Raw genomic sequence first — 18,043 nt, 5'->3', positions numbered from 1 at the left:
TGTTTAGGGTACAGCTTGCTCCTGTGACACAAACAGTTCCTCTCTTATCTTTGTAATATATAACTAGGCTCTCTCCCTGATTTCCCCAGAGAACCATACTGTAGCACCACCCTGAATAATAACCCTGTAATGTTCCTCTCCATTCTCATGCATTAAACTTCTATCTTGACGTATAAAGTGTCCCTGACTCTGTTTCCCTCAACAATTAGGGAGGGAAGTAGTGAATTGTTTCTTTATAAACCCATGTGATAGGGAGGGGGAGGAGGGTGGATTGGAAGTGGATTGAAGCCTGTTCCAAAATATTGCCAAGGACTATTCATGGACTGAGGGAAACATTCTTTCCTGGGTCACGTTTCAAAGGTACAGTACGGTTGTTTTAAACATATTAATACATACTGTCAATGAAATGTATTACCAAATAATTAATCAGAGACAATCTGTGGAAAGAGTACATATAGCACCTTGTTTGTTGTCATGCTTATGTGCATTGCTATTTACTGCTTCAAGTTTAAAATAAAGATGTGGGAGCAGTAACATTGTGCTATATTAAAGGTAGGGTAAGTGATTTACTCTGGTTAAAATAAGTGTTAAATAGCTCTATATTGTGATAGTACTCATTGTTATAGAGTGTTTGTTCAGTAAAAGGAGTCTCCCATGTCTCTCCAGCTCTTTATTAAACAGGAAATGTATTTTCAGTGCTCTCTCCTGATTGGCTTAAACTTTGTCACCTACCTGAAAATGTATTATATTCTGTTTACTAAAGAGCTGGAGAGACCCCTGTGACTGAACAAACGCTCTGTAGCAATGTAGCACTTAAGACTATAGTCTGTGTGTACAATTTTAAACTATGTGATCTATCTTTGTTTTGCAGACCAGAGCAGCCATCCATGAATAAAGAGCCTGTATTTACATGAGAACATGGAACGTATCACACAGCCTTCACATAAGGAACCTCAGGTTCGCTCAGGTCTCTGCAGAGCCATGTGTTTCTGTACTGGAGACATGCATGAGTATGGAACATGGATGCAACGTAAGTTATCATCTATTTATTTATTTAATTTTATAATTTCAAGCTCCAATTTAACACTAATGGTGTGTATTGGTCAATACACACACACACACACACACACACACACACACACACACACACACACACACACACACACACTGTAAACCATCGGAAATAGCTCATCTACAAGTTCACTGGAGCCAGGGGGAAGCCCAACACACCCATCACTCCTGCCCCCTACACCCCTCCATCCCCCCTTACTACCATCAGCTATGCAAGCAGGTGTGTACCTGATGACAATTAGGAGAATGAAAACAGGTGCTCCCAACCTGATCAACCGTAGGCACGTCTACACACACACACACACACGACGCAAAGACAGAGATACCAGGTCAAACTGAATTTGTACTTTTTATAACTACAGTTTTTTGGCTTTAAAGCGAGCCCACATTGTTTCTCTATAGGAACAATATTTTCTAGTTTCTTTGTGTCATCACTTCCAATTTCACTTGTTTAATCCGTATCCTGCCTGAGTTCTCTATCCTGATTGGATAAAATTGGTGTCCCGACCTGAAATGGCATTTTCTGTTTAATAAAGAGCTGGAGAGACATGGAGACTCCTGTTACTGAACAAACACTCTATAGCAATGAGTACTATCAGAAAATAGAGCTATTCAACACTTATTTTAACCAAAGAAAATCACTTACACTACCTTTTAAATTCACAAAATATGCAATAATATTGGAGTGGTATTTGAAATAACAATTCTGATTAATCTGAACTAAACAAGGCATTCAGTGCAACGATAGTTCATGTAGACACGGAAGGCAGAATGTTTATGTACCCCCCCCATTCGCTATCAGTTATACAGTCGTACTCCTTTAAGTCAGTACGTTCAACCTCTTGTCATTCTCATTCGCTTCAAGTTAAGTACTTACGGCCTAATACCCACAGTGCAACTCGGGCGGTTCATTTACGCAGCCTCTGTTCTCTGTTCAGTCTACGTGCTTCGCCGCTGTCTAAGCGGTGTGTACAGCTGCTTGCTTTCAAATTCCCTCCACCTCCCCGGCCTCCTCCCCGTGGCATCTAGTTATTATCGTTATAGGTTGATTCTGTGTTTGTACTGTGGTTCTATGATTCTGTGTATTGTACTGTGTTCTATGGATTGTACTATGATTTTGGTTGTTTAATTATGCATTGAAGGTTCAATGTTATGTTAAACTGTATTTTATGCTTATGCATTGATTGGATTGAATACAATGCTCTGCTCTGGGGGTTTGTGATTGAAGATCTGTGTCATGTTTGCAAAGGAATCTGTATGAGCAGAGTCACACCGCCAAACTTGAATGCAATATCATTGCATATATGGGTTATGGTTAATATGGTAATGGTTAATAAATGGTAAATGGTTCATTAACGGTGTGGTTATTTCTGAGCTGAAGTGTCTAAATGAATTGTTATTATCATTTTTTACATGTTATAGTTCCTACACAGTGACAATAAACCTTCATAAGTTAACTATCATTGACACAGATATTTATGTATTCATTATTATTGATAAATCTGACCCCAGCATATGGTGCATCATTCATTCCTCTCCAGGACAGTCTGTGATGCTGCAGTTGGTGGACTGTGTGTTTCGGGGCGTGGCTCAGGTCATGTTCGTCAACAACCCTCTCAGTGGGTTCCTCATCACAGTGGGCCTGTTTGTGCAGAACCCCTGGTGGGGTCTGAACGGCCTGCTGGGGACCCTGGTCTCTACCATGTCTGCTGTAGTGCTGCTAGGACACGACAGGTAAACATTAAGTCCAGTGGTGGAAAAAGTACTCATTTGCTTTATTTAAGTAAAAGTATCAATGCTGCAATGTAGAAGTACTCTGTTACAAGTAAAAGTCCGGAATTAAAAATGTGCTTGAGTAAAAGTACAAAAGTATTGGTATCAAAATGTACTTAAAGTACCTAAAGTAAAAAGTACTAAAATGTTTGAAAATAGCAGATCTACAAGCTCACAACGCGTCGCATCGCGACGCGTTGTGAGCTTGTAGATCTGCTATTTTTTTCAAATAGCCTAGGTGTAAAATAGGGCTAAAGTGGTTAATGTATGTTTTATAATGCAATAATTGTAGTGGAGTAAAAGTATAATATTTGCCTCTGAGATGTAGTGGAGTAGAAGTAAAAGTATAGACAATTAGAAATACTCCAGTAAAGTAAAAATACCTCAAAATTGTACTTAAGTACAGTACTTAAGTAAATGTACTAAGTTACTTTACACCACTGCCACAGCCCACCTCTGGGATGCAGAGCGAGTAGACGGAAAGGGTGCCATCTAGTGATAGGACCATTTATATGAAGATAAGGTCGAAAAGAGGTGAATTGTTCCTTTAATTGATAAATTGTCTTCTAACATACTGGCTATATGTGTGTTGTATCCACTCAGGGGGGCCATACAGGCTGGTCTATACGGCTACAATGGAACCCTGGTTGGAATGCTGATGGCCGTTTTCTCTGCCAAGGGAGATTGGTACTGGTGGCTTTTACTGCCAAATGTGTTCATGTCCATGTTATGGTAAGTATAGGCTCTTCAGGTGTTCCTCAGCTAAATGTTATTGTGTGTTGAGTGACAAAATGCACAACGAAAAGGTCAAGGTCAAGGTTCACTTTGTCTCTCATGGGAGACATTTGTCCTGGAGTAAAAGACAAAAACATTATACTGAATATAATATACAGAATATAACAGAAGATATTGAAAACTATCACCTGGGGCACCTAGTCTTGCTTAACACTTCTTAAATCATATTTTTATACAGTACTTAAACATATGACAGTGTCGAGTGTAGCATTTGGCTATTTCTGCAGCCATTTTTGGAAATTCTTTGCCTATGTCCAACAGGGAAGCCAGGTTGAAAGTGGACTAAGAAGAGTTAAAAAATTACTTATTTTCTGTCAATTACACACCCCATGAAGCCTTTAATTCACAAGGGGTGTGTAATTGAATGAAAATAAGTCATTTCTTTGGGTGAACTACTCCTTTAAGACTGAGAGTAAACAATAATGTGTGTAGATACACATCTACATCTTTGTTCTCAATACAGCTTGATCCCCCACGACAAAGACAAACAAACACAGTCCAGTCTCTTAATTTCATTGCAACAAAGCACAATGGTATGTGTTTCCACACCAATCACTAATCCATATCCTGCTTCCTGTGTTTGTGTGTTTTTGCAGTCCGTGGTCTCCAGCGCCTTGTCCTCAATCAGCAGCAAATGGGACGTCCCGGTGTTCACCCTGCCCTTCAACATTCTGCTGTGTCTTCATCTAGCGGCCACAGGACACGACCATCCCTACTTTCCCGGGGTAATAGCTGTTATTATAGTCATATACAGTATATACGCATGCTCGCACACTCACAAACGCACGACGTGCATCCATGTATGCATTCCAGTGGTGGAAAAAGTACTCACATGTTTTACTTAAGTAAAAGTGTCAGTACTGCAATGAAGAAATGCTCTGTTACAAGTAAAAGGTATTCAAAATTGACTTGAGTAAAAGTTCAAAAGTATTGGTATCAAAATGTACTTAAAGTACCAAAAGTAGAAAGTACTCATTATGCAGAGTGTCCCATTTCAAGTTTTCAAATGTATAAACATCTTTTGAAAATAGATCTACAGGCTCACAATGCGTCGCATCGCGACGCATTGTGAGCCTGTAGATCTGCTATTTTCAAATGGCCGAAAGGTATATACATAGGTATATATGTAGGGCTGAAGTGGTTAATGTATGTTTTGTGATAATAATCTAAATCTGCAAAGTAACTAGTAGGCCTAACTAAGGCTGTCAAATAATTGTAGTGGATTTTGGATTTTTAATTATAATTTTCCCAGGGTCCGCAGAGAGGTGTCCCGCGGTCCGGTCATGGACCGCGGTCGGCCTGTTGAGTACCCCTGGTATATGGCATTGCGTGAACACACAAAATGAAATGCTTCCTCTATGTTATGTAATGTTGAAGAATATTTAACCTTTTTTCCCCTTTTTTTTATACCATCTCCAATGAAGTCTTGAAAAGTTTGTTAAAGACCAATGTGATTATGTCATTCAGGTATTAACATTACTCTTAAATGCCATCAGGGCCTGGGCGGTTTGAATCCCGATCCCAACAACCTTTGCTGCGTTTCACTCCCCATCTCTCTCCCCATTCCTGTCCTGTCCTATCTATAAAGGCATAAAAGGCCCCAAAAAATATTTAAAAAAGGAAATGCCATCAGATACACAGACAAAATTACAGTACACAGATTGTGTTCAAATATGAATACAAATCCACACTTGCACATGCACACGTACGTATGTACGCACATGCACGCAACTCATACTGTATCTGATTTTTCCAGCCATTCATCACAAAGTCGCCCCCGCAGCTTCACAACGGCACCATGGAAGGACTTGATGTCTCTCAGGTATGTGTGACAGAAATGCCATAAGTCCACCTCAATTAACCCCCGAGATAATAACATCTCTCACTTCAAATAAAGACAAAGACCTCTATACCAAAGAGGTTTGATATAGAGGGGTAAAAAGAGCGGACCAAGTACACGAGCCAGGAGAGGGTTTAAGTGGTTAAAATAAGTTATGGATTGCGGCTTTAAACACTAGGAAATGTATTGTATTGAATTAAGAGAAACCATGATCTTGAGGATGATGTCCTCCTGTTTGCAGCTGTTCCTGGCAGTACCAGTAGGGGTCAGTCAGGTGTATGGATGTGACAACCCCTGGTCTGCGGGTGTGTTTCTCCTGGCTCTGTTGATCTCCTCACCAACCATCTGTCTTCATGCCCTGCTGGGCTCTGCTGTTGGAGTATTATCTGGTAACAATAATCCTGATGTGGTTTTGCTTCATTCATACAAATAATTATGTCAAATACGTCTGTGCAAAGCTGTGATAGCAGGTTCAGTTACCATCCAGGGTAAGATGAACTATCATGGCTTAATATAAGGAGTTGTTCACCCCCCCAAAAAAAAACTTATTCTCTATCAATTACACACCCATGAAGCCTTGAATTCATGGAGATTTGTTTGTTTTTGACGCATTCCTGAGCCAATAATTTGATGACCGGGTGTATTTCCGGAAGGACATTCAAAGAGTCTACTTTGAGTCTCCTACCCGATACATTAGCATCTTTCCGCTGGTAATCGAATTATTGCCTTGGGAATGCACCAAAAAAAGAAAAATCTCCATCTCAATGCTTCATGGCATGAGTAATTGATAGAAAATAAGTGATTTTTTTTGGTGAACTACTTCTTTAACAATTAACACTATTTCATATTTTGTTGAATGACAGTATTGTGCTATTTTTGAAAAAAAAAATATTATCTCCCTCATATGCTCAAAATAGGTGTGCAACGTTGCAATTGGTCAAATTGTAAATGAAACATTGAATTTTCTTTACTCTCTTATATTGTATTTGGACAGGATTTGGGCATTCTGAATGCATTGTCCTGTTTGACAGATATTTCATGGAGAACCCTGTGCTCATAAGCTCTGTAGGTCTGGCTTTAGCGGCCTCACATGAGGACATCTACTCAGGGCTGTGGGGATATAACAGTCCTGTCTGTGCTCATATGCTGTGTTGTAGGTCTGGCTTTAGCAGCCTCTCATGAAGACATCTACTCAGGGCTGTGGGGATATAACAGTCCTGTCTGTGCTCATATGCTCTGTGTGTGTAGGTCTGGCTCTAGCATCCTGTCATGAGGACATCTACTCAGGGCTGTGGGGATATAACAGCGCTCTGTCCTGTGCTGCCATCGGTGGGATGTTTTATGCTTTGACTTGGCAGACACACCTACTGGCTCTGACCTGTGGTAAGACTGAAGAATAATACATATTATATTAACCCATTAAGACCGGGAACCATCTGTGTCATTTTAGATTTCTTTGGCTATTCAAAAATAGCAGATATACAAGCTCATAGGAGTGCTGCGCTATGAGCTTGTAGATCTTGGAAAAAGTAGTCATAGCGCGGCATTCTGTGCCGTGCTATGAGCTTGTATATCTGCTGTTTTTGAATAGCCAAAGTATAAAATAATGGTTAAAGTGGTTACATAGTTCTAGAACCCGAACCGGTTCTAGAACCAACGTTATTTTGATGAAAAAAGGGGCCAATGTGGACTGTAGAGTGTGGATGGTTCAAACATGTGCCTTTGACCTTATCAGTGGTCATTTCAAACAGGATTTCAAACTTTCTTTTTGGTTTATTGATGCAAGAACAAAGGCTTCTAAAGCATTTTATTGTGCCAACGTTCCAGTTAAAGAAAGGCTGCAGTTTCAGTTAACTTGGAATACCTGCCGGTGATGTCATTGGTAGGCATGTTTCTGAATTGTTCATCTCTGAGATGCAGAGAGTAATTGTGCCATATTATAATGAGCATTGGTTGAAAATGGTTGAACTGTTCCTTTCATTTGTTGATTCATATTTTTTTTGCTCAAAAGCTCATGGTTCTTATTTTATTAACAAAACAAATATGATTCTTTACAGCGTTTTTCTGTGCTTATATGACTGCAGCTATATCAAATCTCATGGCCACCGTAAGTAAGGACCTTTTTTTGCACTCATAATGCAGAATGTCTCATTTCACAAAGTTTTCAATTGTATAAAATGCATACAAATCTTTTGAAAATAGCAGATTTACAAGCTCACAATGCGTCGCGACGCATTGTGAGCTTGTAGATCGGCTGTTTTCAAATGGCCGAAATGTATATAGGGCTGAAGTGGTTTCGTAATAATGATCAAAATCTACAAAGTAACTAAAGTTTTCAAATAATAGTAGTGGAGTAAAAGTACAATATTTATCCCTGAGATGTAGTGAAGTAGACGTAAAAAATACAGAAAATTGGAAATACCCAAGTAAAATACAAATACCTAAAAATTGTACTTAAGTAACAGTATAATGTAGTAAATGTTACTTTCCACCATTGCTGCTCACATAACCCCCACAACAATGCCTCAGTACCTTCCTCTTCTTTCAGGTGGGGTTACCAGCATGCACCTGGCCTTTCTGCCTGTCAACCCTCATCTTCCTCCTCCTCTCCACTGAGACCCCCTCCATCCACAGACTGCCTCTGTCAGTGGTCTCCTACCCTGAGAAGAACCTCAGGCACTACAGAGAACTGAGAGAGGAGAGGTCCAAACAAGGTCCTTCATCTCAGCAGATCTACAGCAGTGGTTCTCAAAGTGAGGTCCCAGCAGCAGGGGTCCTTGAAGAAGGGACTCCAGTGGTCCCCAGCAAAATGTGTTAATATAGCATCAAAAAAACAATAGAGGAGGGAGACCACTAAACCAGGGGTCTTCAACGTTTTCAGGCCAAGGACCCCCTAGCTGAGAGAGAGATGGAGGGACCCCCACTACATATTGTATAGATAAGAGATGAAGCAGGAAGGGACCCCCCTCTATATTTTATAAAATTGTGTTTTAGATTAAACCTTTTTTGTTCACTTGGTCTGCTCTTTTTCCCCCTCTACACCTATACCTCTTTGCCAAAAATAGCCGACCTACAAGCTCACAACGCCTCGCAGCGCGAGTAGTAACTCTGAGGACCCCCTAAGGGTCCCGGACCCCCTGTTGAAGACCCCTGCACTAAACAATGCACCAAAAAAAACAGCTTCAATGCCTTCCAGACAGCCACTTATAGATGAAGACTCTCGTAGATGTATTTAATCGATTCTGACATTTTCAACCTACGAGAGTCTTAGCGACCACCCCCCCAGTTTCCACTGTATTGTCAGTTCCAAAGCCTGTAGTTCTCCAGACATGTACAAATGCTAAATATAAGGTGCTTACCCTTGTGCCCCAAATGTTCACTCGCCCTATGGGTTAGTTGTGCAATGCAATACTCCATATGTTTCAATAAATAAGTGTTTTAATCCCGTCCGTCTTTTCCCCGCTCGTTTACTTCCTGTACATTGAGTGTAATTCCGGAAGCGCTACGTCACTACCGCCCATTAGGAATTTCCAGAATCGGCTACAGACGGGATTAAAACACTTCTTTATTGAAAAATATGGACTAATGCATTGCACAACTACACCGTGGTCTTACTTAATATTAGGGGCACGCGGGTAAGCATCTTATATTCTGCATTTGTACATGTTTGTAGAAATGCGGGCTTTGGAGGTGACAATGCAGTGGAAACTGGAGGGGGTGGTCGTTAAAACTCGTAGATTGAAAATGTCAGAATCGATCAAATACATAGGCCTACGAGTCTTAATCTAAGGCTAAGAAGAATGAAGATCAAACACCACATGTGCAAGAAGCAGTTGAGTTGGGCAGTTGTGTCTGTTTGCAATACATCCCAGCAGTTTCATTTTGCATTGGGTAAACATTAATAGGTGTTGCTTTGTTATTGAATTATCCTTTATATACAGTATTATAGTGCATTTCCATGACCCAGAATAATGATGTGGACAGCAGAGGGCAGTATTGCTAAGGGAAGATAATAGTGCTGCCTTTGGTTGTATTGTAGCCCTAAATTCAACCATAACCACTATATAACTATTTAATTGACCGGAGTCCCCCAGGGGTCCATACTAGGCCCCTGTATTGTTTTCTCCCTCTACACCAAATCTCACAACGTGTCACAATTGTCGCTGAATGTTCCCAGAAAAGGGATGCAACAATGAATGTGGTTAAAAGGAATCCGAACACATATTTTGAATTATCATGTATTATCATATGTATATACAGGTATACATAATCTTTAATTTTATAAGGAAACCCTGCTTATTGTTTCATTGTATGCATGCTACCAGTGCTAGCAATAGCTTGGATTAACAAGCTTTTAACAAGTTATTTGTTTTATTGATTGTAAAATGACTATACCACTGTCTAAGGGGAGAGATCCAGAACCACATACATTCAGTTTAGCTATTCTAACTTAGAATCCTCACACAGGATTTCCATCAAAGGAGAATAAGTTTTTGTATAACAACATGTAACATTGTTATCTAACAACACATAAAAAAAAACTACATAAGGCTGACACAGTAGTATCTGTACAGGTATAAAATGACAATGACACTTAGGGTAAGTAAAAGGGACAGCCGGTTGTCCAGCCTGACACTGGACAATGCTAGGTTAAACGCATGCCAGGGGGAAAAAAAATGCACACTGGATTAGAACTTAAGTGGTCTAAAGTAACTAAAATACCAAAAATGTTGAGGTATTTTTGTGGAGTATTTCCAATTTTCGATACTTGTGCTTCTACCCCACTACATATCTGAGGAAAATGTTGTACTTTTACTCTACTATACTAAACATACATTACCTCTTCAGCTCGCTCTAGGCTATATATATATTTCGGCTATTTGAAAATAGCTGATCTACAAGCTCACAACGCGTTGTGAGCTTTTAGATCAGCTATTTTCAAAAGATTTGTATACATTTTGAGAACTTGAAATGGGACATTCTGCATAATGAGCCCTTTTACTTTTGGTACTTTAAGTATATTTTTGATACTTTTGTACTTTACTAAAGTAAATTCTGAATACCAGACTTATACTTGAGTGTGTCTACATTGTGGTATTGTTACTTTTACTCAGGTAAAACATTTGAGTACTTCTTCCACCACTGTGGGTTAGACACTGTACTCTATGTGTGTGTGTGCGTGCATGTGCGTGCGTGCGTGTGTGTTAACATGGAACATTGTGCCAGCCACAGGGACACAGTGACAGTGACATTCACAGTCACACTCATCATGTCACCATGTGTGGGAGGCTGGAAGACGATTACTAATGCAACACAAGGCGAGAAGGAGCTTGCTAATTAAATGTGGAAGATAAATGGTTATTTTATTTGGTGAATGGCTTTTTATTTTCCTCATATGATTCTACAGAGAACTTTCAACCAATTAAACCCTATAGCATTGGTTCCCAAAGTGGGGTCCAGGGACCCCCAGGGGTCCTTGAGGGAGTTCCAGGGGGTCCCCAGCTAAATGATGGATAGTTAGGAACCAAATGGACACTTATGGGTCTGTAACTCAGAGAGTGCAATAACGGGTCCATTTGGTTCCATTTGTACGATATCAGAGTTAAATCAACATAGATTTTACAATATAAATTGGGGTCCCACTCCCAGATATAGAAATGCCATTAAATGGTGGTCCGTAGCCTAATCAAACTGTCAAACTGGGGGTCCTTGAAATTAAAATGTTCGAGAATCACTGCTAGAGCCGTAAAAATCTTCTCTCATGGGGGTCCCTATATAGCATATCCTTTGAAATGGGGGTCTGCGGGCTAATAAGTGTCAATTTGGGGGTCTCTGTAATGAAAAAGCTTGAGAACCACTGCCCCATAGCATCTCCATTTTGGAACATGTCTTACTAGGTGAACATTGGCCGAAAATAGATCCACAGGCTCGCGTGTGAAGAGATTTGGTTCAGAGGGAAAAGGAGCAGGCCGAGTATAGAGCCCTGGTAGACACCTATATGAGGTCACACACACAAGTTATGCTGTGCCTAGTTTTTACTGAAGCCACCACTGACTGCAGTATGGCTGTATAGCAGACGTTTCTAGAAGGAGGAACATGTTCTGTGAGTCAGTAGTACAGAGTTGTAGTGTGAGCTTGTGTTACATCATGTTAGTGTGTATAAATAAAGAAAGAGTTCAGAGTCACGAGTAGATATACAAGTGTGATAATTGTAGGCTCCAGCTAGGACATAATAACAGGTTCACACACCAACTCTCTGCTACTGACTCACAGAACGTGTTCCTCCTTCTGGAAACTTCTAAACACATTTCTATAAACTGCTCTCTTTAAACCCTTTATATAAACACTTAAATCATAAGCATGAAGCGTATTTCCACATAATCTGATTTCATGACAGAGTAAAGGTGGGGGGGGGTCTTAAGGGGTCCTTGGCCTGCTGTAGTAGATAAAAGGTGAACTTTTCACTTCCCACAGCCTGGGTTGGTTAACAGGACAGTGTGACCTTTAGGACCCTGGAGAGGTGTTGTCATGTGGCATGATGAAAGATGATGTCAGTGTCACTTCCACTGTGACTCACCTGACACCTCAACAGTGTTGCCATATTCTGCGAGAGAAATAAGCAACCAGGCATGAAAACCAGCCCAAAAGAAGCGACTATGGGCCACATTAATCCTATTTGCATCGGATATTTGAAAATAGCCGATCTACAAGCGACACGTTGTGAGCTTGTAGATCTGCAAGCCCAAATAAGCAACTACTACACTTTAGAAACAAGCCCAAAAAAAACACACGCCCAACTATCAATATTTACAAGCAACTTTTACAGGAAAACAAGCCCAAAGTCGCTTAAGCAGACCTGGCAACACTGCACCTCACACATCTCCTGCAGGGTGCACCTACCGCCCCGCCCACACACCAGAAGATAAAGAACACATGAACCTGTGAAGGACATGGCTCCCACACAAGTACTGAGGTTTTTACTCAAGTAAAAGTATCAATACCACAATTTAGAAATACTGTATTCAAAATGTTACTAGAGTAAAGGTATGTAGCCTACTGTAGTATTTGAGTCAAAATATACTTAAAGTACCAAAAATAGCAGATCTACAAGCTCACAACACGTCACGTCACGACGCGTTGTGATCTTGTAGAGTTGCTATTTGTGAATAGCCAAAGTATAAACTTAACAGCTTAATGTATGTTTTGTATTTGAATTTATAATCAAATTCTGCAAAGTAACTAATAAAATGTATTTATTCAAAATTGTACTTGAGTAAATGTACTCCACTGCATTTATGTAACCTTAAACCATCACAGTCGCATCGTGAAGCGCTGTGGACTGTATATTTTAAATAAATTAAGTATAAAATAAGGCTTAAGTGGTTAATGTATGTATAAAGAATATAAATCTAAAAAAGGAACTAGTAAGTAAGTTGTACTTATTTTTTTTATAAATCTTTTTATTGGATAATTCAAATTTAACAGTAAAAATAACTCCATAGATTTTTTTTTTCAAAACAAGACATTGACAATAAAACACAATATCACAAGATAGAAATAACACGACAGTAAACAATAACACTAAGAAAAAAATAAACAAAACAGACATATAGAAACGCTTAACATTACTCCCACCCACCCACCCACTCACCCACTTACTTAACCCCTACATGCCTTAAGAAATGAATAAACAAGAAAAAACGAAAAACTTACATCATTTTAACTTCTCCAAGTAATAGGATTTACACATTAAGTAAGTTATATGTACTTAATTACTTTCCATCCACTGATAAAGTGGTCATGAAGCCAGACAAAGACAAGAGATATACAATAAAGCAGGGACAAGCTCATCACACCAAAACCTCCAGTCTTTTACTTACTTACTTGGACACACAAACGGTGTCACTGTCATCTCGTTAACTGAGAAATCCGTTGCAATGAATGAAGTATGAATGAGGCTTACAGTGTGGCTGTTCCAGTGGGCAGGGAGGAAAGAACACTGTGAAAGAGCTCATTCTAATTCCATCCTGGCACAGTCTGTGAGCTGTAGGCCTGGAAGAGCTTCTATCTGGGCCGTTGTGTGACGCTTTTGGCTCTGCAACACATTCACACCAAATTTGTCTCCCGTTTCCTGTAAGGATGAATGGAGAATCCACCAGAAACTCCTTTCCGTCATTGGTTGGTGTGCAAGCATCAGGAGGAGGAAGTATGACCTTGTATGTAACGCTCTCTCTCTGACACTATTTTTCATTTCCATAGCAACACTGAACGTACTGCCAAGAAAACCATGGTGTTTCATAATTTTGTAGGGCAGTGGAACTTACATACATTCACAAAATGAAATACCATTGTCTGTCACTGTGTGGAAAAATGAGTTCTATAGTACAGGGGTCTTCAACCTTTTCAGGCCAAGGACCCCTTGGCTGAGAGAGAGATAAAGCAGGGACCCCCATTATATATTGTATTAAAAAAATGTTTTCCATAGATTTCATAGGCAGCTTTCATAGACTTGTTTCACAGCACTATCATGTTGGATTCACGTTGATGTGTGTTATTCCAGACATTTAACCATGCACTTAAACAATACTTAGTAAACCTGACCTTTCACTCTGTTCTCAATCTACTCTTTCCCCCCCCCTATACCAAACCACTTTGCCGAAAATTGCAGATCTGCAAGCGCACAACGCCTCGCAGCGCGAGGCGTTGTGCGCTTGTAGATCTGCTATTTTTGGCTAAAGTTCTCCTCAGGATAGGGATGCTTGGTTGAAGTGGTTAATGAAAATCACACAAAGATTTGGCGGAACCTCTGTAGTAACTCTGAGGACCCCCTAGGGGTCCCGGACCCCCTGTTGAAGACCTCTGCTATAGTAGCAACTTGAGGATTATCAAAGAGAGAAAATCCAGTAAGTAAATGGTAAATGGTGCATTTATATAGCGCTTTTATCCAAAGCGCTTTACATAGATTGTGCATTACATTCACCCATTCACACACACACATTCATACACCAATGGCGGAGTAAACTATGCAAAGCACCAACCTGCTCATCGGGAGCAATTAGGGGGTTCAGCGTGTGTTTTCCTGGCTAATCTCACAAACTACTGGAACAAATCAGCACCAAACATTTGTGCACGCTGCCAGTTGGCCAGGGAAGACACTCTCCTAATATTTTCTTTCCAATCCATCAACGACAACCATGTTATCTAATGAAGATGTCACCTCATACCTATCGCCCCCTTGGGATTATGTTTAAGAAGCTATGAAGTGGAATTATCCCACACACACAAATGACCAACACAACAGACACAGAGACGTAGCGACAAATGCCCGGAACACAGACAGAGAGACTGCAGCACTGAAGCGTGCGTGTACAGTACATGAGATAGATGTTGTTCCCCAATGGCATGTAAATTCAGCATTTACCCTTCTTGCATGGTTGTAAATAGAACTTTCATCAGTAATTCCATCGTGCCCCATTTGTGTTAGTCCACAGACAGAAGAGCAAGGAGGGAAGAGAGAGAGAGAAGAGAGAGACAGAAGCAAGATGCAAACAGTTGTTTCTACGAGACTCATGAATTCAAGTGCTCTGATTAATAAATGTATACGTTGACACAGTATAGCCTTGTATTGTTGTTATTTAGTCTTTATGTAATCTCTCAAGAACAGATTCTGCCCTGCAGAAACAGAGGTCGCTGTTTTTCATTTTCTGTGGGGTCTGGCTACACGAGACTAGTCTTTATGTGGCTGTTGCATGGTTAAATCAATGCATAAAACTTCACAAAGGTCAGTCACTTTTCTGATATCTCTATGCATGTATTTTTAGTAGTTGGCATACTTTTACTATGTTGCATTATCATCTGGGCATATTGTTTGCAGTCAGTGCATAGAATTGCTGTTATGAGCATCAGTGGTGGAAAAGGTACTCACATTCTTCACTTAATTAAAAGTATCAATACTGCAATGTAGAAATACTCTGTTACAAATAGAAGTCCGGAATTAAAAATGTGCTTGAGTGAAAGTACAAAAGTATTGGTATCAAAATGTACTTAAAGTACCAAAAGTATAAAGTACTCATTATGCAGAATATTCACACGTTTTCAAATTCGAATAAAAGGTATACAAATCTTTTGAAAATAGCAGATCTACAAGCTCACAATGCGTCACGCCGTGACGCATTGTGAGCTTGTAGATCTGCTATTTTCAAATGGCCGAAATGTATATAGTGTTGAAGTGGTTAATGTATGTTTTGTAAGAATAATCTAAATATACAAAGTAACTAGTAACTAAAGTTTTCAAATAATTGTAGTGGAGTAATAGTACAATATTTGCTTCTGAGATGTAGTGGAGTAGAAGTAAAAGTACTGAAAATTTGAATACTCCTTTAAAGTAAAAAGAACTCCAAATTGTACTTGAGTAAATGTGCTAGTTACTTTACACCCCTGATGAGCAGCCTAACCCCCGCCTATGAGCTATAGCCTCAGAGTGTCAGAATTACTGTGACATGTCTACTGGTGCTTGATAATGCCGTGAAGAAGAACATTATGTAACATTGTTGCATGCAGTGATATAATTTTCTGACATCCAGTGCCGCTACGCCAAACGGTCGCATGGCATTTATTCCACCACTCCATGGCACCTGATTCGGATGCTATCAATGCATTGAATGGGATGTCCCAGAATCAAAACTAAATGTGGAGAAGCAGCGTTCAGTTTTAACACACCACATATGTGGGACAAACTCCCCGAAAACTGCAGGTCTGCTACAACTCCCAGTTCTTTAAAATAACAGCTAAATACCTTTCCCTTTGCCTGCTGGCTTTAATGAGATCCCTTTAGACCTACTTGTTCTTCTGCACTGTAATTTTACGCTCTTATTTTTCTATTTCATTTTTACTTATTTTATTTTTATTGTATTTATATGTATTCAGATGTACTTCCAAATGTGTTCCAAATGTACCCTTACAAGTCTAACTCTGAGGGTTATGGGTGTACTTGAAATTAAACAGTTTGAGAACTACGAAGTTGGACAAGGAAGTCTCCAAAGCATGTGGCTAAGTCATTAAAGTAAAAATACCTCACAATTGTACTTAAGTACAGTACTTGAGTAAATGTACTTAGTTACTTTTCATCACTGTGTAGTAGGATACTTTCAACACAGGCTCGAGAGAAAAAAAAGGAAATCCACTTCAGTGGTTCTCAAAGTGGGGTCCGTGGACCCCAGGGGTCCTTGGGGGGAGGGGGTGCTCTACAATTTAGTTTTTTTTAATCTTGTACAGCACTTCAACGGTGGTTGTTTTAAACGTGATTTATAAATAAAGTTTGATTTGGTTTGAATGAACAAGCTCCACTGATGAAATTGGGGGCTTATAATAATTATTTAGATCACTAAAATGTAAAAACACAGAGAACATTTGAAACTGGGTAAAACAATGTTGTTGCACAATGTCAGAATATCCCTTTTCTGCTATTACTTCAACTATTTATGAGTGTTTAGAAGTGTCTTCTAACTTCTTATTACAACCAGTAGCCTATAATAATTATTTGTCTCCAATGCTTGGTTTTAGAGTATATACAAAGGAAGAAAGAGCTAACCCTTTGATTGGCTTAACTCATTCTCCAGTGGTCCTCAAATAAAGATGTTTAAACTGGACCAAATATTATTGCCTGAATAGGGTCCTTACAGGGATATTTCACTTTCAAAAAATGTTTTGGTCATTTTATCATCTGTTCAGGCTTATAATATTTGTTTTGGAAAATGAAACAAATAAAACACAATAAAAAAATAAAATAAAATACATTTAAAAAGTAATCGAAAAAAACATGGCCACCTCGCATATTAGGAGGGCAGGGTGAGTCACCATAACCAAGGACAGGTGTTTTCGATGAATCCATCATGGTTAAAATGGAGTTAGAAGTTACAATGGGTTTGTATATAGGAAGGGGGCGTGTCTGATAAAATGAATATCAAATATCTAAATACTGAATCAAGCAACTTAAAAACTGTCTGCGGTGTTCACAAAAGCCTGAGTAGACGATAAAATGACCGAAAGTTTTTTTCGAAAGTGAAATATCCCTTTAATTTAGTCCTAAATACATAGGAGGGACAGCGAAAATAGCAGATCCACAAGCTCATATATTTTCCACTATTTATTTTTAAATGTTAGAACATTATTGAAAAATAAAAAGTGATTAACATTAGCAGCCAGTATGACAACTTGTCAATATTTGATTTACTTTGAATAATCAGTAAACATAAATATCCTCCTACCCTTTGAAATTCATCATAGCCTATTCATTCATAGCATCTATTATGTCTACACACACCATTCAGCAGCAGATGGAGAACCCGTAGTGTCATGGACATCTTCCCAGGATCTATCTAACGTGTCGTGAGTCGTGACCATCAGATATCAGCGGAGCCCGGTCGGCCCTCGGATCTCCGGAAGCGAGCCTTGAGATGGAGAAGGAGGCCGCTACATCCGCGTGATCATAACACGCGGAACCAATGGCCTTCGGCGAGGCACCAAAAAAACATGGCATTCCCTGTCATGCGTAAGCAACTGGGC

At 39.6% G+C, this 18,043-nt stretch overlaps 1 protein-coding gene across 1 annotated transcript; it reads left to right on the top strand.

Annotated features, from left to right (window-relative positions):
* Positions 1-318: 318 nt before the first annotated feature.
* Positions 319-17,964, top strand: LOC311037772 (urea transporter 1-like; the record flags this gene model as incomplete). Its single annotated transcript, XM_084047062.1, has 12 exons — positions 319-360; positions 872-1,030; positions 2,613-2,805; positions 3,448-3,576; positions 4,103-4,172; positions 4,236-4,364; positions 5,396-5,461; positions 5,721-5,868; positions 6,728-6,862; positions 7,537-7,586; positions 8,028-8,193; positions 17,885-17,964. Exons 2-12 carry the CDS (start codon positions 919-921, stop codon positions 17,962-17,964), a joined length of 1,278 nt encoding a protein of 425 aa, XP_083903188.1. The 5' UTR covers positions 319-360; positions 872-918.
* Positions 17,965-18,043: the final 79 nt, after the last annotated feature.

Source organism: Gymnoscopelus microlampas (assembly GCF_963454915.1).
Source record: "Gymnoscopelus microlampas genome assembly, chromosome: 21".
NCBI lineage: Eukaryota > Metazoa > Chordata > Actinopteri > Myctophiformes > Myctophidae > Gymnoscopelus > Gymnoscopelus microlampas.
This window is presented reverse-complemented; position numbering and strand designations above follow the sequence as displayed.